Source organism: Eurytemora carolleeae, unplaced genomic scaffold (genome assembly GCF_000591075.1).
Source record: "Eurytemora carolleeae unplaced genomic scaffold, Eaff_2.0 scaffold358, whole genome shotgun sequence".
Classification (NCBI taxonomy): Eukaryota; Metazoa; Arthropoda; class Copepoda; order Calanoida; family Temoridae; genus Eurytemora; species Eurytemora carolleeae.
The window spans coordinates 185,720-212,781 of record NW_019396328.1 but is presented as its reverse complement, the minus strand read 5'-3'; the positions used below and the strand labels follow the sequence as shown (position 1 = coordinate 212,781).

Below are 27,062 nucleotides of genomic sequence, written 5' to 3'. Positions count from 1 at the left end.
TTTGAAAACTAAATAAACTTTCTTCAAGGTTGGGTTCTTTTTCGTATTGTATCATCATGCACAGCGATCCAAAGGTTGCTGACGCAAAAATCGATGACAATCTTGTCAATTACTCCTTAAAAACTGAAGTAAAAAACAAGTTGTTTATAATTCTAAAATGCATAATTGTCTAGGACTGCAAAAAGTAAAAGTGAGTTTGGGAGGTTAAATTAAAAGCCAAGGCGTTAAAAAACTTCAATGTCAACCCAGTCATCGCTGTATGGATCTATGTGCTCTTATGTTAAAAATTTTGCTTAGTTTAAAAAAAGCAAAATTTTATGGATTTCAGTTTTTAAATGTTAAAACTTTTCTATAACAGTTCTAGCAACTTATTAGAATTGCCAATGAAAGCGCTATTTTCAAGTCTTACCGTGTTATATTGACCGTCAAACATTGATTTTAGTGTTTCAACATATTTGATGTAAGATACAACTAGAAAACTGAATATTTTGATGACTACGCTTACTGATACAGACATTATAAATACTAAATTGAATGGTTATAGGATATACTTGTTCTACAATTAGAACAAAATCTTTAACGGGACCGTTCTGGAATACGGAAAAGTGATTATAAAACCAAATTGTCTAAATCTGAACAAAATTTTTCATATCTCCGGAAATTTCAACATCACAAAGAAATCAAGTTTTGTGGAACATCCTGTATCTTTTTTAAGGAACAGAGTCTTTGCCACAAACTTAAATTTTCTAATCCATATCAACTTAATGACGTAGACCTTTAATATTTCAAACTATTAACTCTGTTATAATACTTCAAAGTATGAAATTGAAATATCAAAGATCAGGTTGCAAAGATATAGGAATTAAAAATTTAAGTTTGTGGCAAAAACTCAATTTCTTTTTTTCAGAAGATATAATAAAGTCGATGACGTCATGGACACTGCACAGTAGGATGATGTGAACCTTCTAAACTTTTCAACATTTCATTAAAACTTTATTCAAATATTGGAAGTTATGGATAATGAAAAAAAAACGTTTATATAGCAAGAATTTTTACAAAAATTCATATAAAATTGTTTCCTTTAAAATTGTATTACAAACAAGTTTCTTTTTTTCAATTTAATTTTTTAGTTGAAAGTTTATTTTATTTTATTCACCAAGACTTTTGTAACGCCTCTAAATATTTTACAATAGAGAAAATAAAGGGTTTTCTTATGAAAAAAAACCAGGCCTAAAATATTGGAATCCTAAACATATATTTTTTCTCATCTCTTCATTTTTTAAACATATTTTCTGTGTTTGCTTATTTTTATTTAAACTTCAGAAGTTTGAAGAAAAACTTTTAAATAAAGATTGAATGCCTGTCAAAAGAATAATATTGAAGAGTGAAGATTGAACCCATGGATTCGAAGTATCTAAATGCACATTCAAGTTTTATCACAACTTTTCTTGAGAATTCTACATTCTAGAGTTTATACGTTTATAATTGGATTCAGTTTTGGATTTATTCAAAATATTTTACGTTTAATTTCAAACTTTAATACTTTATAAAAGAGTTAAATAAGAAGAAAGCAAAGTAAAGGGACTGTCAACGTATTTCCATGTGACCCTTCGTGCCAGATTCACTAAGGTACCTTTTAAACCTTGATCTCAGCAGAAATGATGGAGATAATCATATTTTTATGTGAAAATTATTTTAAATGACGGTTCTCTTTAACCGAAAATATGCGGAAATAGAAATAACGAAATTTTCAGAATTTTATATAAAATAAAAACTGACGAAATCTTTCTTATTGTTGCTCGATGGTTTAAAGGGTATTGTTGTGAATCAGACGTGTCACTGATGTTCCTTGAAAATACAACTTCAGTACCGTTCCGTTATGGTAAAATTGGTCCACAGAAGAAATTGCTTGTTTTTTCAAGAGGACTACAATTGTTTACAACAAACGAGGTTATAGTTTATAGAGTGATTATGTACGCAAATCCTTTAGTAATTGTATAGGTCATAAACTATACCGAGAGCGTACTGCATATTTGTGTCTTATAAGGAGATTCTGGCATAACCTGTAGTATATCATTACTAGTAAACAGTTGAAAGTGTACAGTATATAGAGAACACAGGTAGAGAACTATCATCCCCCCTGTTTACAACGAATGTTCAAAAAAAATATGGATGAGAATGAAGGTGGATACAAAATTATAAAAACGAGACTAACAGATATAGTAGATATATAATAATAAAATCAAAATACAAAACAATATTTAAATTTTTTTTAAAATTTTCTTTCTTATTCACACAATACCCATATCTTCTCGTTTTACGCATTTTGGTTGAGAATGCGTATTTGATGCTTGAGCTCCTTGTTCTCGCAAGTTAACCTCTCCTGCGTCAACCGACATTGACGCAATTCTTTTGCCAGGCTCTCACTCGGGGTCTAAATATTACGCAATCATTAGTTATAAAACACTAATATGACGTCCAAAAATACATTTTTTTGACAAACATATCTTCAGTGTTCAAGCAAAAATATAATCATTTTCGAAAAGTTTTAACAAGCTTATTATACAAAAAAAGAATTCTGGATTTTATTACATTGTATGAAGAAAAAGAATTGTTGATTATATTTTAAGAAGAAGAAGAAGAATTATTGAATAAATAGTAAAATGAGAAGAGTTCTTGATTATTTTGCATTAAATTTAGTCTTAAAGGAGAAAAATTCTTGATTTTATTTTTAAAGAAGAAACAACATTCTAGATTCAAGAAAAATTTCGATTTTTCGACATCCACGGGGAAAAAAATAAATAAATCCGAGAAAACTTTTTTGTTTGTTATTGTATGATAATTTAAGAAAAGAAAATGCCACTGATAGAGCAACAATGCAACAATTAAAAATTAAAATTGAAGATGGGCGCTAAGCGCCCTGAAAGCCTAGTATTGTATGAAGGAGAATGATTATCTTGAAACTAAATCTATTATATTTGATATTTTGGAAATATAATCCTAGAAAGTTATTTTATTGTTTCTAAGACAAACAAAGACTATGGATGGTGCCAAGTCAATTCCATATCTGATATATTGTCCTTGTAAATTCTATATCTGATATATTGTCCTTGTAAATTCTATATCTGATATATTGTCCTTGTAAATTCTATATCTGATATATTGTAAATTTTGTTTGAGACGTTTATGAAGATTTACATTTCGCTATAAATTTATTACTCAGTAAAGTAGTTTTTCTAGGGTATTTTCAAGGAAATTTTATAAACATTTTAAAAATAAACATTTCAAAGATACACCATTTTATTGAAGCATACTTCCTACATCTACATTTCATGTTTGAACATTTTATAGATTGTGATTTTATTTATGGTAGTTTCAACATAAACTATTCAAATAGATTCAAAATTGGTGAAATTATATTCAATCATTCCACCTTTTTCTAGGATTTCTTGGATTTCTATTAAACGTTGCTAACACTATTATTTCCGAATAAATTATTTAAATGATATGCTTTATCGTCGGCACAAAAATAATCAATAGTAAACAAATCTGCAGAGGTTTGGTCCATCACCATCACTGAATTTTAAAAGTAAACAAATCTTTAATAGCTTTTAAAGCTTAACTTGCAATTCGGTTTAACAGCAGATTTTTCATACCATAAATAAAAAATTAAAACCCTTAAAAAATCTATTGGATAGTCTCTATAGTATCACTATTTGAAATAAAAGAATAAAATTAATTTTCAATTAAATTTAGGATCCCCATTTTTAATTGCAATAATAGTTTCAAATTACTTCAAACTCACCTTAGGGTCAATCTCCAGAATTGTTTTTAATTGAGATCTGAAATAAATATATCAATTTATGACGAAGATTTAATAAATAGTGAGAAGAAGAACATAGTTCAACCACTTCTCTTGTGTGCCGATTCAATCTGAAGAGAAATAGAAATATCAAGACTTATCAAAGAGAGTTTACAAGGGTCAGTAAGATCTGTTTAGGATCCAAGGAAAAGGACCAGAAATGATTTAATTTTACTAGGACGGACTTTAAGAAGTTTTAGTTAGGATCTAAAAATGAAAAATGTCAGGAAGGGGCAGACATTATTCAAAAGTTCTGACGGATTATAGGGGATCTAGAAGAATCTGAAAGAATTGGGAAGGATCTGGAAGGATTGGGAAGGATCTGGAAGGTTTGACAAGGATTTGGAAGGATTGGAATGATTGGAAAGGATCTGGAAGGATTAGGAAGAATCATGAAGGATTGGGATAGATCTGGTAGTATTTGAAAGAATTTGGAAGAATTGGAAAGGATCTAGAAGGATTGGGAAGAAACTTGAAGAGTTTGGAACTTTGGAAAGAAAAATGAAAGGTTAGGAAGAATTTGAAATAACCATACAAGGTTCATAACGTTCTAAGAGATCACGAAAGGTCAGAAGGGGAAGGTAGGGACAACGAAAGATCAGAAGGTTCCCGTGGGATCATGAAAGGTCAGGAGGGGTAGGTAGGGACAACGAAAGATCAGAAGGTTCCGGTGGGATCATGAAAGGTCAGGATGAAAAGGAAAGAACCACGAAGGATGACAGGAAGGAAGGAACAAAAATGATGATTATGGGTCTAGAAAGATCAAGAATTTTCGAAAGGATCATAAAGAATCGAGTGAATAAACATCAAGGATCGAGGATCGAGATGAAAGAAAGAAAGTTATGCAGGCTCAGAGGGGAAAAAATCGATAATAGCTATTAATAACACTATTATTTTGGCTTGCAGTGTTATAAGGTTTTAGGGCAGAAATTTGCTCTTTGTCGTGAAGTTTCAAGCCTTTTTAGATTATATTTCGTCCTGAGCTTTAGCAAAAATTGAAAATAAATTCTTTTGAGGAAATCAAAGAACCAATTAAACTTTTTAGTACCGTTTTAAAAGTTCAGCTCAATAATTTCATAAAAATATATTAAATTGATAATTTTTTCCTGATATTTTCTTTCTCTTTTTCCTGATCTCTCTCTTTCTCAGCTGCCTGTCTTAACAAAACCTAAAGAATTTTTAATTCAATTTTTTTCTTAACTTTTTTAACAAGCTAACGCAACCTTTCAGAAAGTTGTAAATTATTCAAATTTCTTCTTTATAACACTCACCTTGACTTCAGAGAGAAGATCAGATTTACGTTTCAAATCAATTTCTAGTTTTCTTATTTCTGCCAGATGATTTGGCTGCTCTGTATTCACCTCTTCTCCTTTAAATATCAGATGTTTTGTTTCTAACATTTTTAATATTTTTAATATTACCTGATTTAAAATTTCTCTCTAATTCTTTCATGAGAAGTCCTAGCTCAGCGATTTTCCGCTCTTTTATTTCCAAAGTTTCCAATAATGATGAGTTTTTATCTCTCAACTGTTCCAATTCAGAATTCAATTTTTCAGCATCTGCGGATAAACGTCTTTTCTCTTTTTCAGGTAATTTTGGCATTTTTGAAGGACTTTTCAGAACTTTTGAAACTTTTCCAGTTCCAGAAGTTTTTGAAACTATTTGATTGATTTGCTCCGAACACTTTTCAAGTCGGCTGATTAGGTTTGAGTTTGAAAGCTCTATTCTTAAAGCCATTGTTATATTTGAAAGCTCTTCAGATTCCTCTTTTAGAATAATCATGTTGTGTTGGGTAGATTCAACTATTATCTTCATCTCCATATTGTTTTCTTCTAACTTCCCTTTAGTCTTATGGTACACTGCTTCTTTTTTTCGTAAAATGTCTATTTCTTTCATTAGTGCCTCTCTACCACCTTTCTTTGCTATTTCAAGAAGAGAAATCTTTTTCTCCTGCTGCTCAACCCTTTCTTGAAGGAACTTTATTCTAAGCTTTAGAGTTTCTACACCTGGATCTTGTTCCATAGCTGTCTTATGCTCGAGAGCAGACACCTTGTCTTTAAGCTGATCATTCTCAAGTTGTAGTGCCTGGACCTTACTGTCCACAGCAGAGGATTTAGCTGTTCCTAGTTTCAGACTGTTCTTCCATTTCTGTTCAACCTGGAATTTTTCTCTGTCCAGCCGAGATACAGTCTCCCTAAGACTGTCATTTTGTTTTGATATTTTAGATACTTCCTCATCTGCCTCTTTCAGCTTCTTCTTGAAATCCTCAATCTTCTTCTGCCATTTCTTTTTTTCATCCCAACGTGCCACTTCTTCTATGTTTTTAATAACTTTTGACTCTTTGTCATCCTCAAATGGTTTCTCAGCATGGTTCATAAGCCGAAGCTTTTTTTCAAGAACTTCAACCTGATTTTGAAGTTCTTCTTTTTCATCCTCGATGCTCTTTCTTTGAGTTGATCTTAAAGATCCACTCGGCTGAGCTACTTTTTCTTCTCTTAACTTCAGGATTAAAGATGTTTTTTTTTCAACTTGTTCTTTCAAGCGGTTAATCTCTCCCGCTGATTTTATTTCGGATTCTTTGTACTGTTTTATTTGGCGCTTTAATTTGTCAATCAGTTGTATTTGTTCAGCCATCTTTGTCTGGTAGGATTTTGTTTCTTTAAGAACAATATCTTGAATGTGACTAGAATTGTGAGCATCAGTACTCTTTATGTTTTCTTGTGCTGAATTCATCATCTCATTTCTCAGCTCTGTGATCACTTTGCTCAATGCTTTCTGTTTTTTCTCTTTCTCAGATAGATCAAATCTTAAACGATCAACTAGAGACTTCATTATGGTGGAAGGAGCCTTGGATTGTGTTTCTTTCAAAACCTGCATATCTTCCTGAACAATTGCTAGTTCCTGTTGATAGGTTCTTATTTCATTGGAGAGCCTTTCATTTTCTCGTTGAAGAGTCTGATTTTGTTCAGTATTTTCAGCTAGTTTCACATCTTTTAAACTATTAATTTCTGATATTTTCATTTCTAACATTTTCTGCAACTTTGCTAATTCAGATTTCGCATTGTTAAGTTGTGAAGTAAGGTTACCAAGAGAATCTTGAAGATCATGAACTTCATCCTCAAGCTCTTGTGTTCTAGACACATACTTGTGCACAGTTGCAGAGGAGGTCAAGTCCTCCGTCATCCTGCTACCTCTCAACTCATTATATGACGCCTGATGTTCTCGAATTCTATTGTTTAAAGCAATTATCTCTTCCTGTTTACACTTGAGGGACTCCTCATGCTCCAAACTGGATTGATTTAATAACTCTTCATATTTTGAAATTGTTTCTTCCTTGGCTTTTAATCTTTCCCTGAGGCTCTCAATTGTCCCCTGCGCTATGGAAAGAGTATGGTAGTTGTTAAGCTGTGGAACACAGGCAGATGGTATTCCAGGCTGTCCTATTACAGATGTTACAGCAATGGCCCTGTCCACGGAGGCAGGCATCTCCAGTCTTAGATCATTTATCATCCTTTCTTTAGCCAGGTTTTGATTTTCAAGTTCTCTGTTTTTCTTTGTTAATTCTTCAAATGCAGTTCTAGAATCTTGAACTTTCTTTTTGAGAACATTTATTTGCTGCATTAGATTTTTATTCCTTCCTAATGCTGAATCTAGCTGTTGAGCCAGGGGTACTTCAGAATTAGGAAGGTTTAAAGAGTCTCCGATATTTATATCTCCTATCTCAATTCTAAGATTATGAATGTCAATTTTCTCGAGTTCAACCTCGTGGGTCTCCCACTCCAGCTGTCTTTGCTCCATCAGTGATTCCATTTTGACCATCTCTTCCTCTAACTGTTCATTTCTGTTCCTGATTTCTTGAGTTGACTCTCTTAAACCTACAACCTCCTTCTCTAGCTGTTCCTTGTTCCTCCTTGCATGTAGTTCCTTAAGTCTCAAATCCTCAAGCTTTGAATGCCATTCTAGTATTTGCTTTGTGCCTGATCCTTGCTTTAATGTTTTTAATATTTCCTCCACTCCCTGCCTTTTGATTTCCATCTCAGCCTTGTCTATTTCCATTTTCTTCAGCTTATTTTCTGTTTCATAAAGTAGAATACTAATCTTCTGTTTTTCCATGTTCATTTCTACAAGGTTATGAGATAACTTCTCTTGTTTAAGCAATGGTATAGAACCACTGTACTGTCTTCTCAAGTCTTGAATTATTTTTTGAAGAGATCTTAGTTTGACGCTATACTGACTTCGTACTTTTATCATGAGTTGTTCCATGTTTTCTGCCCTATTCTCTGCTTTTAACAATGTGGATTCCATTTTTTGAATCATCTTTTGCAGAGATTTAATCTTTTGAATTGATGCAGAATCTTTAGTTTGCATGGACATCAACTGTTGATGCAGTCTACCAATCAAAGCTTTTTCATCTGTCTTTGATTGAAGATCAAGGACTTGATGACGGAGTGTTTCTAGCTCATGGATTTGGTCCTCCTTTCTTCTTTCAAAGTCACTGACTTGATTTTGGGCAACGTCAGCAACCTCTCTTAATTTTTCATTTTCAATTTTCAACGCCATTTCAGCTTCCAGTAAAGAGTTTAGTTTTTCTTCAGTTTCCTTAAACTGACTTTGAGGAATGCTCGTTACGATTTCGTCTCTAAGTTCTCGTTCAATCTTTTGCAGCTCAATGTTTGATTTAGTCACAAGATCAAACTTTTCTTCAAGTTCATTGTTTCTTTGTTCTAATTGTTTGTTTTGACTTTGCATCAGTCTGTACTGATTCTGCATGTGATCTGCTTTCTGCCTCTCATTTAGTTCTTTAATCTCCAATGTTGCAATCTAGAATAAAGTCTATTACCACCTTGCACAAATGTTAATTCTACTGACTGAAAAAGTAAATTCTGCGTCTAGATCGTAAAATTCTTAAAGTTAATATAAAAGTCAGTAACCCAGAGCTGAAAACTTTAGAATGGGATATCCTTAATCCCGATTACTTAATCTAAGTATCCAATGGACAAACTTTTGATTTTCTTCTTAAACCGTTCTTTATTGGATATAGTAGAGAAAAATAAAAACCGGTTTTCTAAATTAGAGAGTTCCCCCCATTTCTGTATGTAATCTTAAATGGCCCGCAAAATTTCAAATTTATCGGCTTCATATATGCGACTCTGATTGGTTGAATTCTATACACTTTCAAGGATACAAGTACATAATAAGATTAGTCTCGATGTTATGAATAAGAGAGGATTACGCATTAATCTGGATATCCACCATTCTAAAGTTTTCAGCTCACTATAAATAACTTAAGCTTGTTGTTTTTGTATCCAATACTGTCCAACAGCCAAAATCTTTTGTTTAAAAAATTTGAAATTCACAAACAGAACAGAAAAACAAGATAGGGTAGTTTAAATTGCACCCTGCGACCGACGGGTTTCCCAGCGTGAAGCGATCCGACTGGCAAGCACAGAAGTTCAGCAGTAAACTACTATAACTATTGCTAGAAAGGAGGATACGAAGCACTTTGTTGGCTTAAAGGGAGTGACCGGCACTGTATGTTAGTTGAACTGAGTATTATTGAGAACTTTTTTAGGATTCATTTACGACCTATCAGACGTTTTTACGGTGCATTGTTCAGCAAGAGCGCAAATTCAATATCTAAAAAGCCTTATTGATTGTCCATTTTGGAGGGATGATTTTAAGAATCGTTAATTAGTTGTTTAGGAAAAGGTTAAGAAAATAAAAATTAACTCTCAACATCGAAAATAAGTAACGAAAATAAGTAATCTTATTCAGTTATTGGTTTCTGTAATGTCTCAACTCAATGTTCAAAACCATTTTTTGTAGATTTCCTGGAATTTTATGAAAAGACGACATTTAAAGAATTTGAAGAAATCTGCGAACAAATTCATAAAGCATAAGAAAGTTAATATAATGATGAAAAAAAAATAATTGTAACATATTGACAAATTTACAATGAAAAATATGTTCCTAAATATCTTATTAGTTTACTGTAGAAATTTTGTTCCATTTTTCTTCGTAGTTTTTAAATAATTCTTATAAAACCGATTCTCAAAATCATTCCTCCAAAATGGACATTCAATTAGGCTTTTTAGATATTGAGTTTGCGCTCTTGCTGAAAATATGCACAGTAAATGATAGGTTCCAAATGAATCCTAAAAAATTTCTCAATAATACTACAATCTCAGTTCAACTACCATACATTGCCGGTCACTTCCCTTTAAAAAGAGTACTATGTAAAGGAACAAACTCTGATTTTCTAATCCCTGTATTGTCGTAGGCCTTGGATAAAACTTACGTTAGATCAAATAATCAAGATTGAAATATCAGAGGTATACACCATCAGGTTTAAGAGACGTAGGGATTTGAAATTTTGAGTTTGTGACAAAGACTCAATTCTTTTATATAAGTGAATTTTTTTAAAATCTATGGTCTGAGGGTATGAAAGTATATATATACCTGCTTTGTTAGCCTTTCCATTTCAACACTATTTTCAGAACCTTTTTCAGTCTTAGACCCTCCTAGACAATTTATTAATGTCTCCATAGAGAGAATCTTTTCTTTTGCAGAAAGAAGTTCTTTTTTGAACATCTCCTTCTCCTGTTTATTTGCCTGGACTTGAAGTTCAAGTTCTTCAATAGTTCTGGACTGCATAGAGTGAGATTGCTGTTTTTGTAGGATATCTCTATATTTGGCTGTTATCTCATTATACTGTCGGTTAGCTGATTGGATAGAGGAGAGAGGAACAGTATCTTCTAAACATTTCTGGAAGGATTTAATTTTAAATGTATTAAATTCCTTACTCCGTTTCAGTTCTCCGATGGTTTTAGTTGCATGGTTTTCCAGTTCTATAAGTTCTGTTTTTAGTCTCATATTTTCAGATCTAAGAACCTTCTCCTGATTTTCGACAGCTTTGTATCTACGAGTCATAATTGCTTCATTAGATCGTAATAATCCTATTTTCCGTGCGGTTTCAGAAATCTTATTTTTGATTGTATCTTCATCTGTATCAAACAGATTCAAGTGATTTTCATACTCTGTTATCTTGGCAGCATAGGCGTCTCTAACTTCTTCGAGCCCGTGGATCTTCATTTCATTCTCCTCCTTCTCTTCCGTCCATCTAGACTGAGCATCAAAATGTTCATCATAAAGTAAACCTAGCTGATGCTTACACATCTCATACTCTTGATGAATCTTCTCCAAGTCAGTTGTTAATGCGTTAAATGCTTTTGTTTTATAATCAAGTTCATCTAAAACATGAACTAATTGACTGTTCAGCTTAGCAAGGTTTTCCGCTGCTCCTATTGATATCTGGGTTGTTACTTGAGGAACAGCTTGTGTCTGAGGTGCTATAATTGTCTGGTTAGGTAACGGATTCCCAATCATGTTTCCGTGCTTGATAGCGTTCAATTCCATATCTTGCTGCTGAATCTTAGATTTAAATCTTTGAACCTGGACATTGGCTTTATCTTCGTTGAGTCGAGTTTTACGTAGTTCTTCTCTCAGTTGGGCATTCATTCCTTCCAGCTTTTCCAGTTTAGATTTTAAACCCATTGCTGGTTTGTATTCTCCAAACAAATGTCTTGAATCAAGTATGTTGAGAAGATTCTCAAGAACTGGTGATGATACCATCACATCGCTTGTACCATCCTGGTTTTTAATTGATTCAAGTATTTCATGCATTCCAAGCCGGAGTTTGTCATTCTCATCATAGATCTCTTTAAATCTCATCTTCTGTTCACTTAGTTTAGTTTTGAGTTCTTCAGTTTCAGTTTTCTTATCCTCCAGATCTCGTTGCATGATCAGTCCTCCTTCATGCATCTTAATCACATGCATTGGATCACTTCCATCTAACCCTGTCATGCCAATCCTTCTATTCTTCAATGCCTCTGTATATTCCTGTATAGCCTGTAGATCTCCAGCATCTAGACCTAGTTTAGCAGCTCGCTGACCCAGCTGCTGAGCTAGTTTCCTATTTTCAGTTTTTAATTGGATTCTCTCCTCTTCCAGTCGTTCTATCTCTCTATGCAGAACCTGCATTAGTGCTCGCTCTGTGTGATTCCCATTCGGACTTTTAGTCTGAACCCTGTTCAGATCTAAGGAAACTGATCCAGTTTCGCGAAGTTCAATCCCAAGCTGCTGCCGAAGTTCATTATTTTCCTCTTTTAGTTGACTAGCTTCATATTGAAAAGAGTTTGCTTGTTGGGTCAGCTCTTCAATACGCTTGTCTTTAAATTTAGATTGTTTTCGCAAAGATTGAACCTCTGCTACTGCTTCATGAAGTCCATACTCTCCGTTCTCATATTTTCGTAGCCTCACAATGAGCTCGGAGAGCTCTTCAGCCTTCTCCTTGGCTGACTCCTCGGCCTCCATCACCTTGTCCTCTAAATCCTTCATCCTCTCCTGAGTCTGGAACAGTTCAGCTTTAGCCTCCATGAAATTCTTCTTTAAAGGGTCAACTCCTTTCTTGGAGTTAGTTCCCTTTAACTCTTCTACATATCTTGCTGTACTCTCAAGCTGCCTAAAAATGTAAAAAAATTAAAATGAAAATTCAATAATTTTGTCCCATTTAAAATAGAAAACTACTAGTCAACGTTTCTTTGAAATAGATTAAAAAGGGTTCTGTTTAGAATTGAATTACTCAAAGGAATTGGAAACATTTCCTTTGATTAATTCAATTTAGTTCAATTTATAGCTCAAAAATTTTCCTTAGAACCAAAAATGTCGAAACTTAAACTATTGTAAAAACTGAATGATTAATTATATTTTCAAAAGTAAGTAGAAAAACATCTACAAATATATATCATGTAAACTCGGTTTTTAAATGAATATGAGACAGAGAGTAATGTTCTAAGGAATATTTTTGAGCGGAAAGATAGGCTTAATCATTACTTCAAATAAAAAGGAATTGTGTGCATAATGAGATATGTGAGCAATTCCTTTAAAGTGTCTTCTATTATGTCATGTAAACCCTTGTTACTCATGTGTTCTATGATCTCACTGTTAGAAAATATGTTGTTTATAAGTTTAGAACTAGTTCTCTCTATTCCCTTTACAACTTTCTACAGTTCTATTCTACTCTAGAGAAACTTTTCCCAAGAGAATTTTAAATAATTGATTCAAATACAAAGTTTACAACATTAGGGGGAAATTTTAAAACATCAAACGTGTCTTCTATGTGGGATATATTGCAATTTTGCAAACCAGCAGAGCTTAAAATCTTTATAAAAAAGAATATTTTATATTGAATATTTTTGCAATTTTTTTCATTTACTGAACATTTTGAAATCTAAAAAGTTTAAACTTTTAATGATAAAAGTTGAAAGTTATTGCTCTATTCCTATGAAAAGATCCTGTATGATTCAACCTAACGGAACTGAAGACATAATTTCTAGTGAACTTCTAAGCTTTACAAACGGTTCTATTTAAACTTCTAACTTTGACGGAGTGGGTACAAAACGCCCAAAAACAAAACGCTCAATAACAAAACGGCCAAAAACAAAACGCCCTATGCAACAAAACGCATAATGCAAAAAAATGCCCAATGCAACAAAACGCTCAATTACAAAGCGCGAGACTCCAGAAATCTGAGAAACTACAACAGAAAAGTTGCGAATTTTCTTGAAAAAAATCGTACATCAATGTCTCATTTTCATATAAAATTTTGACTTTTTGTAACATTGGACGTTTTTTAATCGGGCGTTTTGTTGCATTGGGCGTTTTGTTGCATTGGGCGTTTTGTTGCATTGAGCGTTTTGTTTTGGGCGTTTTTTACCCACTCCGATTAGACCAAGGTTTAAACGGACCGTTGTGACCAGAAAGTCACTTCAAATTAATCAATATTTTTTGGGGGATTTTAGTCTAATTAATCCCACAAAATCTTAATTTCCCTTTCTTGGATCTTCAAAACTTGAATAACTTACTGAAATGCTTGGGTAAAAATCTTGAATAACTTACTGAGATTTTTAGGTAAACATCTTGAATAAGGTCTCAAGCTATCGGGCAAAAATCGATTAAAATTTTACAAATTACTAGTAACAAGCAAGTGCTTCATAGATTCTAAATATTCATGTAAAAGGCTACAGAAAAGCGTGAGTTAGTTAGAGCGGTAAAATCAAAACCCAAGAGGTTGCGACACTTCAAAGTCGACCCTGTCTTCAAAATTTATGAGACTTTTTATAAGCAGGCTGAAAAATCTTGAATAACTTACTGAGATGCTTGAGTAAAAATCTTGAATAACTTACTGAGATGCTCGGGTAAAAATCTTGAATAGCTTACTGAGATGCTTGGGTAAAAAGCTTGAATAACATACTGAGATGCTTGGGTAAAAGTAAAAATCTTGAATAACTTATTGTTATGCTTGGGTAAAAATCTTGAATAACTTACTGAGATGCTTGAGTAAAAAACATGGATAACTTACTGAGATGCTTGGGTAAAAAGCTTGAATAACATACTGAGATGCTTGGGTAAAAGTAAAAATCTTGAATAACTTACTGAGATGCTTGGGTAAGTTTTTCTTCTAAGTTTTCTATTTGACTTTCCCGTTCTGCCAGAGCTTTAGTTAATACGGATATATTCTCCCTGGTTCATTATACAATAAACATTTATATTATTCTCTTTAAAGGTAAAAAAAGTTCCACTGAACTACCTACAACCGGTTCATTAAATCACTCATTCAAATCCACATGAATCTTTAACTTTGAATTCAGGATTAGAACCAGCGGCATGAAGTTCAGCGACATCTCTCCAATTAATTAAATTCGGTCATCGGTCGACTTAATCTCAAAATATCCCGACTCAATCTCAAAATAACCTGACTCAATCTTAAAATAACCAGACTCAATCTTAAAATAACCTGACTTAATCTCAAAATATCCAGATTCATTCTCAAAATAACCCAACTCAATCTTAAAATAACCTGACTTAATCTCAAAATATCCAGACTCATTCTCAAAATAACCAGACTTAATCTTAAAAGTATCCAGACTCAATCTAAAATAACCTGACCCTATCTCAAAATATCCCAACTCAAACTTAAAATATCCCAAATCAATCTCTAAATAATTAGTCTCAATCTTAAAATATCCAGACCCTATCTCAAAATATCCAAACTCAATTTCAAAATATCAGACTCATTCTCAAAATAACCCGACTCAATCTTAAAAATATCCAGACTCAATCTCAAAATATCCCGACTCCATCTAAAAATATCCCAAATCAATCTCAAAATATCCCAAATCAATCTCAAAATATCCAGACTCAATCTCAAAATATCCCGACTCCATCTAAAAATATCCCAAATCAATCTCAAAATATCCAGACTCATTCTCAAAATATCCCAACTCAACCCGTGACATAAAAAAGTAGAAGTTGTTATTTTTTTACGAGATTTTTGTTTAAAAATACATTTTTTTTCAACAAAAGAATGTTATGGAAAAATGTACAAAATCTTTAAAATTGAATTTATGCATCCGAGGAAAATCTCGGCCCACGGGAATAATTTCTAAAAATCCCTCAAATTTATTCAAGCATATATAAATGTTAAAATATTGAATTTTATTTGATGGAAATAGATTGAATACATGCTCCAGCCTTTATTACCAAGTACTCAGGGAATTATAAAATGTTCACAATTTGTAAAATTTAAAAAAAATGAACAAAACATTCATTAACTTTTATATTTCTGATGAAGCGGGAAAAAGTTGGGAAATTTACTTAACCCTATAAAGACTGGGGTGTGTAAATCTATAAATAGCCTTGAGGGGCGTCCTAACCTCCCCCCTCCCCTAGAAAAAGACTGTAGAGAAAAGGTAGGGTAGTACATATATATATAAATATCATTTATTAAATGGCTTTTCAAAAAGACTCTTTCAAAAATATAGTTTTTAAAATCTGTAGCTTAAATAACAAAGAAAGGACTTTTTAGATTACCTTAGGGAAATTTTGAATGACTTATGAATGAAACATTTTGTATGACTCAAAGTAATTTTTGTATGACTTCTATATATACTTTGCTTGTCTGTCTTTCCGTTTGTATCAAATAAACGTCAAAAAAACTGAAACGATCTGGCCAAACTTTTTGGGGGGCCTCGCGTGACCTCAGGAAAGGTTTATGGATGATAGCATTTCCGAAAATTGGCCTCCGTCAAAACTTAATTTTTGAAATTTTGAAAATCCGCTAACTTTTTGTTTTACAATGTTAACAAAGAAAACAGCCTAGTATTATAAATGTTGGATGACTTAATGTAAATGTTGGGTGAATTATGATAAATTTTGAATGACTCGGGGTAAATTTTAAATGACTTATGATAATTTTTGCATGACTAACAATAAATTTTAGATGACCAGGGCGTTATGAAGAATCGGTAAGATAATGTCTCACTAGGGATATAAAATGTTTTTGTCCCTATCATGTTGTGTGAGTGTTGTAGTCTCTCTAGATAAAGTAGCGCGGTTTAATCGCGCTCTCAGCTCCGCTATCTCAGCATCCTAATCAGAGAGGATAAATATATCTTATTTAACTTAAAGGGACTTTAAACGTATTTTCAAGGGTTTCCTGGCACTCAATTGGAAAATAAGAAATTCTCCGTTATCAGTTTTCGGACAGAGGTTTTAATGTTTTCTGTTCCTCTAAGTAAATTTAACTATTGATTGAAATATTTCATGCTTTTAAACCTTACTCCTGTTTCTTGAAGGAACTGGAAATGTAATTTCAAGTGAACCTTCATTATTTCTAGGTCAAAAAGTGTTTAATTCTTATAATTTCTATATGTTTAACTGTGGTATAAATTCGCAAGTCACCAGAGTGTAGAGAAACCACAATTTAAAATAATCAGTTTTCAAAATTATAAATATTGATATCTATAAATTCATACTTGATCATATAACAATTTTAAGGGTAATATAAAATGGATAAAATTAATAAAATTGAAAAAAAAGATAAAATTGATAAAATTGATAAAATTGATGAAATTGATTACATATATTTATTTTCCTTGCTTTCACAAACATCCTTCAATTCATTCACCTTCTCATCAACCTGCAGAAAAATTAATAGAAAATTTGAACCAAGGGGAGTGTACGGGGGGGCTACAGTTGTAAGTCCCCTCCCACTCACCTTTATAAGTAAAAACTATGTTCTTTGGGGGGGGGGGGTATTCACTATTCAGTCGAACCCCTTTTCATTTTTCGCGAACACTCCCATAAATGTCAAAAAAAGGTTAACCCCTCCCTCGAATAAATTCCTGTGTACGCCTCAGGTTGAATCATAATAATAGTTAAATCATAGTTAAAATATGATTCTTATTTTCTGTTAAATATATTAAATGTATCTTAATAAGAAATAAATCTGATCAAAGATATATCTATACTTATAAAACCTTTTTTCCAAGAAAACTCCATTTTTCGAACCAATCGTGCATTATGTTTTACAGTTTTGGAAAGGGTATCGAGTTTAATCGTTGGCTTGTGGTATTTTATTGTAGTTGTAACGGAGAAAGGTTAGAGTAAGTATCATCCATTCTATTTTAATTCTTTTTAGGAAAAGAAATTACATTTATAATCTTCAGTTTTAAACTAATGTCCGATAAAGTTTCTAAAAATATTTGTCACGAAAAGTTTAATAAAGCTGAAGTAAAATACTGCTGACATTTATATAATTTGGAAAACTTTTCTTTAAAATTTCTTTGTCCGAAGAAAAAAAAGAATGTAAAAGGTTTGCACACACTTCAACATTTTGTTTTGAAAGACAAGAAAAAAGTAAGAAAGTAATCCTTGCCACTGAAAAGAAAAAATTTTAATTGAGCAAAATGTACATAAAGTATAAAATGTAAAAATGAAGAAATGAAAAATAAAAAATGTTAAAAGATTTATAAACAACTGTTGTGGAAAGATAAGGTTAAAGCCAAGAAACCGGATATATCTACCATGCACTATTAATTCTAATTCTGGAAGATAAAATTCTTGCTTTGTGGAAAAATCAAAAAGATTCAAAGTAAGGATAATTTTACAAACATAATATTACTTTTTTTGTTGAATTAAAATTAAAGATGGTTGCAACCTGTATACTGATGAGCTCTATCTGCTTGTCCCTGGCAGTCCTGTCCTTAAACTGGTCCTCTAATTGTGTTCTCAACATCATGTTGTCCTCCTGTAAACTATCCAGAAGCGTCCTATTTAAATATATTGTCATTTTTGTATTTTTACTATTTTTTATTATTATTATTATCATTATTTGATTTTAAAAATAGAAAATGAACAAATATTGGGAGGAACTAGAATTTTGAATTTATAAGAATATAAGTATGAAATAAGATAAAAGAAGCCTTTTGATAAAAAAAATTACTTAATTAATTTTAGAGGATGAATAATATAATTTTAAAAATTCTTTTATTTTTGAAAAAGTTTGTCCTCCACTGACCGTGTCCCGTCCTCTAGCTTATCCCTTGTGTCCTCTAGTTTGTCCTGTAGCCTGGTGTTGTCCTGTTCTATGAGTTCTATGTCCTCGAGGAGTTGATGGATTTGTTTATTTTTCAGCCTCACAGTGTCCTCCAGCTCAACAACTCTTCTTGTATCAACCTCCTACAGTACATTCAACTATTCATTCATTCCCTCATTTCTTCATTCATTTATTCTTTCATTCATTTACTCATTAATTCATTTACTCATTTTTTTATTCGTTTACTCACCTATTCATACAATCAGTCAGTTCTTTACCTAAGGTCAGCGTTTTATTTATTAATTTACTCCCCTATTCACGCGTCAATTTATTAAGATAATCCTTTCATTTATTTACGCATTCATCTAGTCATTTATTTATTTATCCTGGTATTCAATCAATTATTCATCTGCCCTTTCGTTTATTTCTTCATTTACTTATTTATTTATCTATTAATTCAGATATTCATCCACAACATTTTGCCATTTATTCATTTAATCATTTAAACATTCCTTTATTCATTCATGAACATTTAACCTTTAATTTTTATCTATCATATAGTCATTTTTCCATTTTATCCACCCATTTATCCTTTGGTTCTTTCATTCATTCTTTCAATTATTAATCTATTAATTTAAATCTATATTTTATTATATTAACCTCGTCTGGTAAATCAACTGAAGCTGTTTCTTTATCAGCAGCTTCTTTAGTTTGTTCCAGCTCCTGTCCTAGCTGCTCCTTTTCACGGCGGAGCTTTTCAACCTGCTTCTCCGCCTTCTCAGCTCTATTCTCCGCCCTCTCAACCTCCACTCTCAGCTCATCAGCTGCCCTTTCCTGATAAGGCGGATAGTTTCAGTTTTTTTTTATTAAGTGTACAGTTTGTACGGTATGTAGTATGAACGTACATACAAACCTATCGAACTGAAAACTTCTGAACAGAGGCAACTTTTTGATTAGTTTAACTTGTTATTTAATATCTTATTGGTAAAACCTGGGAAGTTTTCACCAGTAAGAGAAAAAGAATCAGAGTTTTAAACATTTAATTTTTCTAAATCAGATCTATCAATTTAATAGTTACCAGACCTGTACAATTCTAAATCATTAAAGCGTTAAATTGTACTAGCTTGGGCACCCAGCGCTGCCCAGGTTATTTAAATTTACTTTAGCCGTTTACCCGCACTTTTAACGATTTTACTAAGAAACTAAATTTTCGCTATTAAAGTCGACCCACTCAACTCAGAATCTCAAAACCAAGCAAAGAACATTCCCGTGGGTCTCCCGAGTTTCCCAGTCAAATTTTGAGGCAAACCGGTCGAGGGGTTCCTGAGTTATGATCGGACAGACAAACAGGAATTGCAACTTTACATATATTGATTAATTTTTAATGAAATCTTTGTTTTTTATTATTTGACATAGAATTTTTTATTTTGTAAATTATTCTTGAAATTAAAAATTGTTTTCAACTCCGTTCAGCTGAATTTTCTTCCGATATTTGAATTCTTAAAGAATAAAACTTTATATTTCCCTGACTCCCAGGGTTCAAACATTTATTGGAATTTTATCAAGGATAGGACTCAGCAAAGATGTCAATCAAAACTATGCAGCCAACAAATATTTAAAGTTTTAGTTTATTTATTATTCAATGGTTGATATACGCATCCTTCCGAAAATAATGTTTAACAGAAAATGTAAATATGAAAGATGTGATAAATAAAACTTTAATCACATTATATAGTGTTAATAAAAACTATTTGGGAAATATTATGAATTATTTCAATTTAAAAGTTAATGAGGTTCAAAAATTTAATGAGATTTAAAAATAGAGTGGGAGCCAGCAAACTCCGGAATACAAAGACGACTTTTAGAGTCAAGTTTTTAGACAACAGTAAAACTATTAACTTTAAGTTAAACTCTATTTTCCTGGTTCTCAAAGTAAAATAAGTCGAAAGCTAGTAAAATATGTATAGAAAATTCTAAATATTTAAATCTTTAAAGATAAAATACATTCTGCATACATAGCACATATATTCTAATATAATTTTCTTTTCAGTTTAAAGTTCAAAACTTCATACTGTTTATTAAAATGGAAAATTAAATTGAAAATTACATTGTAGGTTTCGGTTATGTGGAAGGTATCAATAATTTATCATAAATATCCCAGGTTTGAAATATCATTCATTTAGAATCTTAACCATAGGCAGAATAGTTGTTTTTCGTCTCCATACGTTTTTTTTTACCATATTTGTACTCATGTTAAAATTATATTCAATATTAACCTTTACAACATGAAAGGAGTTGTTATATAGAAACCATTTTTTTAAATTAATTTTTTTAAATTTTTAAATATTCTAAAAAGTGAAACCTGTTGTTGAATTGTTTTATTTGCTTGGTTTAGTTCTCTCTCCACTTCAAGTAGTTCTTCTAACCTTCCCGCCTCCCCCGTCCCCTCCCTCATCCTTCCAACCTCCCTCTCCAGCTCCTCCTTCTCCTCCCTCATCCTCTCCATGTCCTCCAGCTGCTCTACAGCCTCCTCGACCTCCTCATGTTTCCATTTCATAACTCCCTAAACAATGTTAAACTTTAATACAGCCATAAACATAAAATTATATTTAAAAGCCGAAATCTTTTATCAAGAATTCACGAGATTTTCAGATTTAAAAAAGTTTTTTTTCAATTGTGGTTTCTCTCCAAAGTGACTTGTGGATTTGTGGTCAAGAAACGATATGGAAAATTTATCAAGTTAGAAAAACGAATATTTTTTAAATTTTTTATTGAACTACAAAGCACGAGATAATACAAATAAAGAAAATGACAATTTACTATGTAGTTAAATAAAGAAAATGACAATTTACTATGTAGTTTGGACCCGCCTAACCAGAGTAGGTTGTTTTAAATGGTTGGCCGACTGTAAACGAATGAGAATTGCAAATAAAAGCAATGTACATTGTTCGTTTTAAACATAAGAATGATGATAAATCATGAAAAAGGTAAGGAGGAGGTGAGGGAGTATAAGGGAAAGGGAGGATACTCAGCGTAGGGGTTGGAACAGAGGGTAACATATGTTATTAAAAATATATCCACTATAGCCATTAGATTGTAGAATAGATTGTTAAATGTTTCCTCCAGGTTATTAAATAATTGTAAAAGCAAGCGTTTCTTCTAATGACCATCCCTTCTAGCGAATTTTTAAAACGAATTTACGCTCTTACTTAGAAATTATAAATACACGTATCATTGGTATCAAATGAATTTTGAACTACGTTACCTAGCCGATTTATCCCTTTAAATAAGACTGTTATATAATTTAATATTTAAAGATCTTTCAAACCGAAAAATCATATATTTTCATAAGATTTCCAATTTTCTGTAAATGTACCTGGATAAGTTTAAAAGCAGTTCGAATATTTTCTTGGTTCTCCTGGTTCTCCGGGCCTGGATCCCAACTACTCAAAGCAGAGTAAACCTGGGGAAAATTACAGGTTTGAAGGGACCGGTTTCATGCGGCAAAGGTTGGTCATACTTAAAGGATAGGAGTTGAAAAGTTCCAGACTTCAAAAATAGAGGTTAAAAGTGTCAAACTTAAAAGAAAAAATGGGTGCCCAGACTTTTAGTAAAATGGGGTTAAGCTTCTAAGAGATACAAGAGTTAGTGAGCACCCAGACTTTTGTAAAGAAACCTAACATTAGCTTGACTACTATAAATGCTCGTACAAAATGGGAAGAACAATGTAAAATATTTATAATCTTGTTTTTTTACGTCGGGAGAAGTGAACACTACTCGTTATTTTTAAGTGTTATGTTCACTGCAAGGACAAAAACAAAATTAATTGTAAAAGCAATAATTGGATTTAGCTTTTGCACATTTCAATAAACACTTATTTTATTGAATAGCATTGTAATTGTATTGTATTGTATTGTATTGTATTGTATTGTATTGTATTGTATTGTATTGTATTGTATTGTATTGTATTGTGTTGTATTGTATTGTATTGTATTGTATTGTATTGTATTGTATTGTATTGTATTGCATTGTATTGTATTGTCTTGTCTTGTATTGTATTGTATTGTATTGCATTGTATTGTATTGTATTGTATTGTATTGTATTGTTTTGTATTGCATTGTATTGTATTGTATTGTATTAAATACAATTAAATAAATGATTTTAGTTCTGAAGTTTAATAACTTCCCTAAATGCATGAATGCATAACTTTATAACTTTATAACTTTATAACTGCATAACCCCATACCTTCAGATCTACTTTTCTTATTTCTTAATATTCTACTTGACAGGGTTACCCACAAAGGATAAAACATAAAAGACGGCTTTTCGAATTTTTTTTCTTTTCATTCTTGTTTCCGTGCTGCAAGTAAAAATTGTGGCTTTATTTTCAAAATCTATTCGTTTTGTTTGTCTAAATCCTAAATTCTAGATACAGATTACCCACAAAAGATGAAACTATAATGACGACCTGAAACAGTCTAAATATTAAAGACGGACAGTTTGATTTAGAATTTTACAATTAATCAAGTATTCTTTTTACAAGTGGGAAATATTGGAATACTGTAATACTATTCAAATAACTTTGTACAAGTATACATTTATCTTTTATGAAAAACTTTAAAAAATACAAAAAAAAATTGGGGGACACTATATATAAACCTGATCCACAGTTTCATCATCTAGCTGGGACGGATCTATTCCGTTCAAAAGCTCCCAATCCACTTCCTCCACACCCATTTTTATATCTAGATAATAAAGCTATATATGTTATATATGTTAGCTATAGCTGACCAAAAGGCTAAAACAAATTGGCTGAAAGCCCATTGGTACCCCCAAGGTAACATTTTTTCAGAATTTAGAATTTTTTTTCCAAAAGTATATTCCACGGCCAAAAAAAGGTCTGGTAAGGGCACTTACTTTAGTTTAATGTAGAGCAAATCTTGATTAATTGTGACTATTAAAAATTTTAACATAGGATTTGAAAGTTTATGCACTTCCAGATTTTAAACTTTAATCATAAACAATTTAGTTATTTAATTGAATGAATAATAGTATAATCCTGTAAATAATTCGTAAACAGTGTTTCATCAGTCAACTCTGGTTTAGAATGTTATTAAACTGCGGAATGAGCTTTCTACTTACCTACCTCTACTTTTCAAATTTATCTTTCTTCAGAGTATATTTTAAATCATCTATTCCCTTCTACCCTCAATTTCGGGATTATGCTTTTATTTCGATTTTGATCAATATTATAAATTTACCTTCTGACAGAGGTTTAAGGAAAATAAGATAAGATAAGATAAGATAAGATAAGATAAGATAAGATAAGATAAGATAAGATAAGATAAGATAAGATAAGATATGATAAGATAAGATAAGATAAGTTAAGCTAAGATTAGATAAGATCAGAAAAGAAAAGATAAGACAAGATAAGATAAGATAAGATAAGATAAGATATGATAAGATAAGTTAGGATAAGATAAGATAAGAAAAAATAGGATAAGAAAATGTAACTTAAGATAAGATAAGATAAGACTACTTTTTGTCTAGAGTTATGACTTTAAAGAGTCCAGTGAACACGAGGCACAGTATTTATACAATGGAAACTGACCCATTTCATTTAATAAATGATTTTTCTTTGTAGTAAAGCCAATTGCTTTGTAAGAATATAAACTACACTTAAGTATTGCTAATGTCGTCATACCATTCCACAGTTTTCTGGTTCTCACTATTTGTATTCTTAAGTTTTAAACAGAGAAGCATGTAAAAGAAGAATGTTTTAGACAGGACTTTTATTCCAGATCTTAAACTTTATATTCTACAAAATTACAAAATAAATATAATTTAGTATCCTTAATGGAAGAAGATAATAAAAAAGTGCTCTAAACGCATTATCAACAGACTAAAGCTGGGGATTCCAGTTAATGGTTTTATATAGATGCATTCCAAACAACTTAACATTTTTGTTGTTACAATATGATAATTCAGACTTTTTAGGTTCCATATTTTACTATATTTTTCTTATTCTCTTGTCTTGCCTCTTATCTTATTTTTGAAAAACAATTTCTTATCTTTGTAATTCTTATTTTTGTATTTCTTTGTAATCTTTGTATTTATTATCTTTGTAATTCTTATCTTTGTATTTCTTATCTTTGTATTTCTTATCTTTGTAATTCTTATCTTTGTAATTCTTATCTTTGTAATTCTTATCTATTTAATTCTTATCTTTGTATTTTTTTGTAATCTTTGTATTTCTTGTCTTTGTAATTCTTATCTTTGTATTTCTTATCTCTGTATTTCTTATCTTTATTTCTGATCACCATATCGTTGAATAATCGTTGAAATGAATAAAATTTTCTTTTTCTGTGCTAATTCATAATTGCGTAAAACTAATTTCAATTAATTTACGCATTTGCTTGCTCACCCAAATTGCTTGCAATGTATTATATAAGCTAGCTTTAATCGAACTGTAATCAGATAAAAAAAACGCACAAAACTTCCATGCTTAACATGACATTTTTGGTAATTGTCTTCTTTCTCTTTTAACTGTAAAAAGATTGGTATTTATCTGGTTTCACTAACTACCATCTGGTTGAATAGTTCTTAATTAAAAAAACAACAATAAAAAGTTTATTCTAAACAAAAACTGGCTGAATACAATAAACGTATAAAAACAAGGGTAAACATTAATTTCACTAGAAGGAGATGATTTATTTGGTGTACCGTCCAGATTTGCCGGATTGAACTTCAATAGCATCCGCTTTAACTCAATCTGAATAAGGAGATAGTAAGTTTAAAGATGAGAAGTTTGTTGTGCATTAGGTACATTGTTGGGTTGTAAATCTGTCACACATCAAGCTCTTTTAGATATTTGAGAGACCAGCCAGTAAGTCTCCATGCTTCCTTTGCCTTTAACTTCGATAACTCCTCTCACTTCACATTGAAAGTCATCTCCTTGAGTCTCTAGAAGGGTCCGAGTAGCTGAAGTAATTTGAATCCTGCCAGGCTCTCCAGTGGATTGCATTCGTGAAGCAATGTTGACTGTGTCTCCAAAAAGACAGTACCTTGGCATTTTGCTTCCTACAATGCCAGCAACGACAAGTCCTGAATGAACACCAGCGCTTACCCTGACCGTGAGTTCAGGCTGTATATCAAGGGTTTGGCATGTTTTTGTAATGTCCAAGCATAATCCAGCTATTTCCCTACAATGAGTCTCACTCCTCTTTGGTAGTCCAGAAGCCACAAGATAACTGTCATTAATTGTTTCTACTTTATACACATTGAACAGATCAAGACGACTGTCAAAAACTGTGTATATTTCATTCAAAATGTTAATGACTTCGATTGGAGAATGCATCTTTGTCAGGGTTGAAAAGTCATCAATATTTATAAATCCAATTGTGGCTGACTTAAATGTTTCTGTGGTTGTATTTCCATTCTTGAGTCCATCGGCCACAATTTCTGGAAGCATTTTGTACAGCAATTTTTCTGTTTTCTTCCGCTCAGTTCTTAAATCAGTAGACTTTTTTTGCAAGCTTTTGGAAAATATTTGTATTGTTTGAACAGCATTTCGTGATAGCAAAATCATAAAAGGTGAAATTATCAGAACAACTACAAGAATCAAAATTCCTATAGCTTGCTGGCGGTCTGACAGCTTAACTTGTTCATGAACAGACTTGTTTATTTCATCACGAATTTGATTCTTTGCATCTTGGATTTTTTTAACATAAGCAATAGAACTGTAGTAATATTGTGTTGAAGTCTTATTTTCGGAAAAGGTCATTTGTCCATTCTCCATCTTAAAAGAAGCGTATATTAAGAAGTCTTGATCCGACTGTGCCAATTTAATTGTCCCAGCTAAGGATGGGATGAATGACTGAGTCATTTCCAGATAATCCTGAGATAGTTGCTGTTCCTCGTAAACCTCTTTACTTTCATCTTCATCTAGTTTCTTGTTTTGAGTATACAAAACGCCAAACATAACTTCTCTACCGATATGTTCTAACACCCGCGCAAGGCTTTCATAAGCCACAACATATCGCCAGACATCTTTTGTTTTAACCTTGCTGATCTTTACAGAGAGTTGATTCATAAGAACATCAATTAAAGAGTTGTAATAAAGCATGATATCTTGAATAGTTGTAGGTATAGCAATGATGTCTTCATCAGCACTTGCTATCGCTGATTTAAGGAGCAGCTCTCGGAAGTCTTCCAGTCTTATTTGGAACCTTAACTGGCTGTCAAATCTGATATCATTTTCATCTGTTTGCCAATTGGATATTTTAGATAAAACAAGATCAGTCTTGATAAACGTTTCTTTGATTCTTTGACTGTGCAAGGAAATATTGGGGCCATTATTTGTAGTTAATGAGATGAGAAACACTGCGTAAGCTCGTTCCTCTTGCAGTTTTTGAATGGTGTCAGAAATCTCTTCACTTTCTCTGACAAAAACCTCATTTACTATCACATCAGATTTGAAAGTAACAAGGTGGCTCAAGGAGAATCCATTCTGGATAATCAAAGTAAGAATTGGAAACAAGGGAAGAATCATGAGACCAAGCATAACCAAAGCCTGAGTATTTTTCTTGGCAGTGTTGGACTCCTGGCAAATGCATTTCCGGCAGACATCCCAGATCAGTGTTGAGACGGACATCATGGTGGTGGTAGATTCAAATATACTAGTTCTGCTCCGGGTAGATCCATTCTCTGATTCTCTTTGATCCTCTCTCATCTTTGGATCCATAGCTACTGATGATAGAAAG

At 32.0% G+C, this 27,062-nt stretch overlaps 2 protein-coding genes across 2 annotated transcripts; both read right to left on the bottom strand.

The window, feature by feature from the left end:
* Window positions 1-2,223: 2,223 nt before the first annotated feature.
* Window positions 2,224-23,063, bottom strand: LOC111701029 (centrosomal protein of 290 kDa). Its single transcript, XM_023472139.1, has 15 exons — window positions 22,960-23,063; window positions 21,676-21,762; window positions 20,662-20,862; window positions 18,960-19,133; window positions 18,282-18,442; window positions 17,922-18,033; window positions 16,857-16,901; window positions 16,269-16,351; window positions 14,357-14,443; window positions 10,322-12,383; window positions 5,284-8,683; window positions 5,134-5,231; window positions 4,969-5,030; window positions 3,806-3,842; window positions 2,224-2,434 (listed from the first exon to the last, which is right to left on the bottom strand). The coding sequence occupies exons 1-15, from the start codon at window positions 23,035-23,037 to the stop codon at window positions 2,318-2,320; spliced, it is 6,804 nt and encodes a 2,267-aa protein (XP_023327907.1). The 5' UTR covers window positions 23,038-23,063; the 3' UTR covers window positions 2,224-2,317.
* Window positions 23,064-24,907: 1,844 nt separating this feature from the next.
* LOC111701037 (uncharacterized) lies at window positions 24,908-27,062 on the bottom strand. Its single transcript, XM_023472155.1, has one exon. It carries the CDS (start codon window positions 27,041-27,043, stop codon window positions 25,154-25,156), a length of 1,890 nt encoding a protein of 629 aa, XP_023327923.1. The 5' UTR covers window positions 27,044-27,062; the 3' UTR covers window positions 24,908-25,153.

Excerpts from the sequence above, each read along its gene's own strand:
- LOC111701037 (XM_023472155.1), bottom strand. The coding sequence starts at position 27,043 with ATGGATCCAAAGATGAGAGAGGATCAAAGAGAATCAGAGAATGGATCT.
- LOC111701029 (XM_023472139.1), bottom strand. The coding sequence starts at position 23,037 with ATGGGTGTGGAGGAAGTGGATTGGGAGCTTTTGAACGGAATAGATCCG. Across the intron at positions 21,763-22,959 it reads ATGATGAAACTGTGGATCAG|GTTTACTCTGCTTTGAGTAG; the intron begins GTTTATATATAG and ends AATTTTCCCCAG. Across the intron at positions 16,902-17,921 it reads TAGAGCTCATCAGTATACAG|GTTGATGAGAAGGTGAATGA; the intron begins GTTGCAACCATC and ends ATTTTTCTGCAG.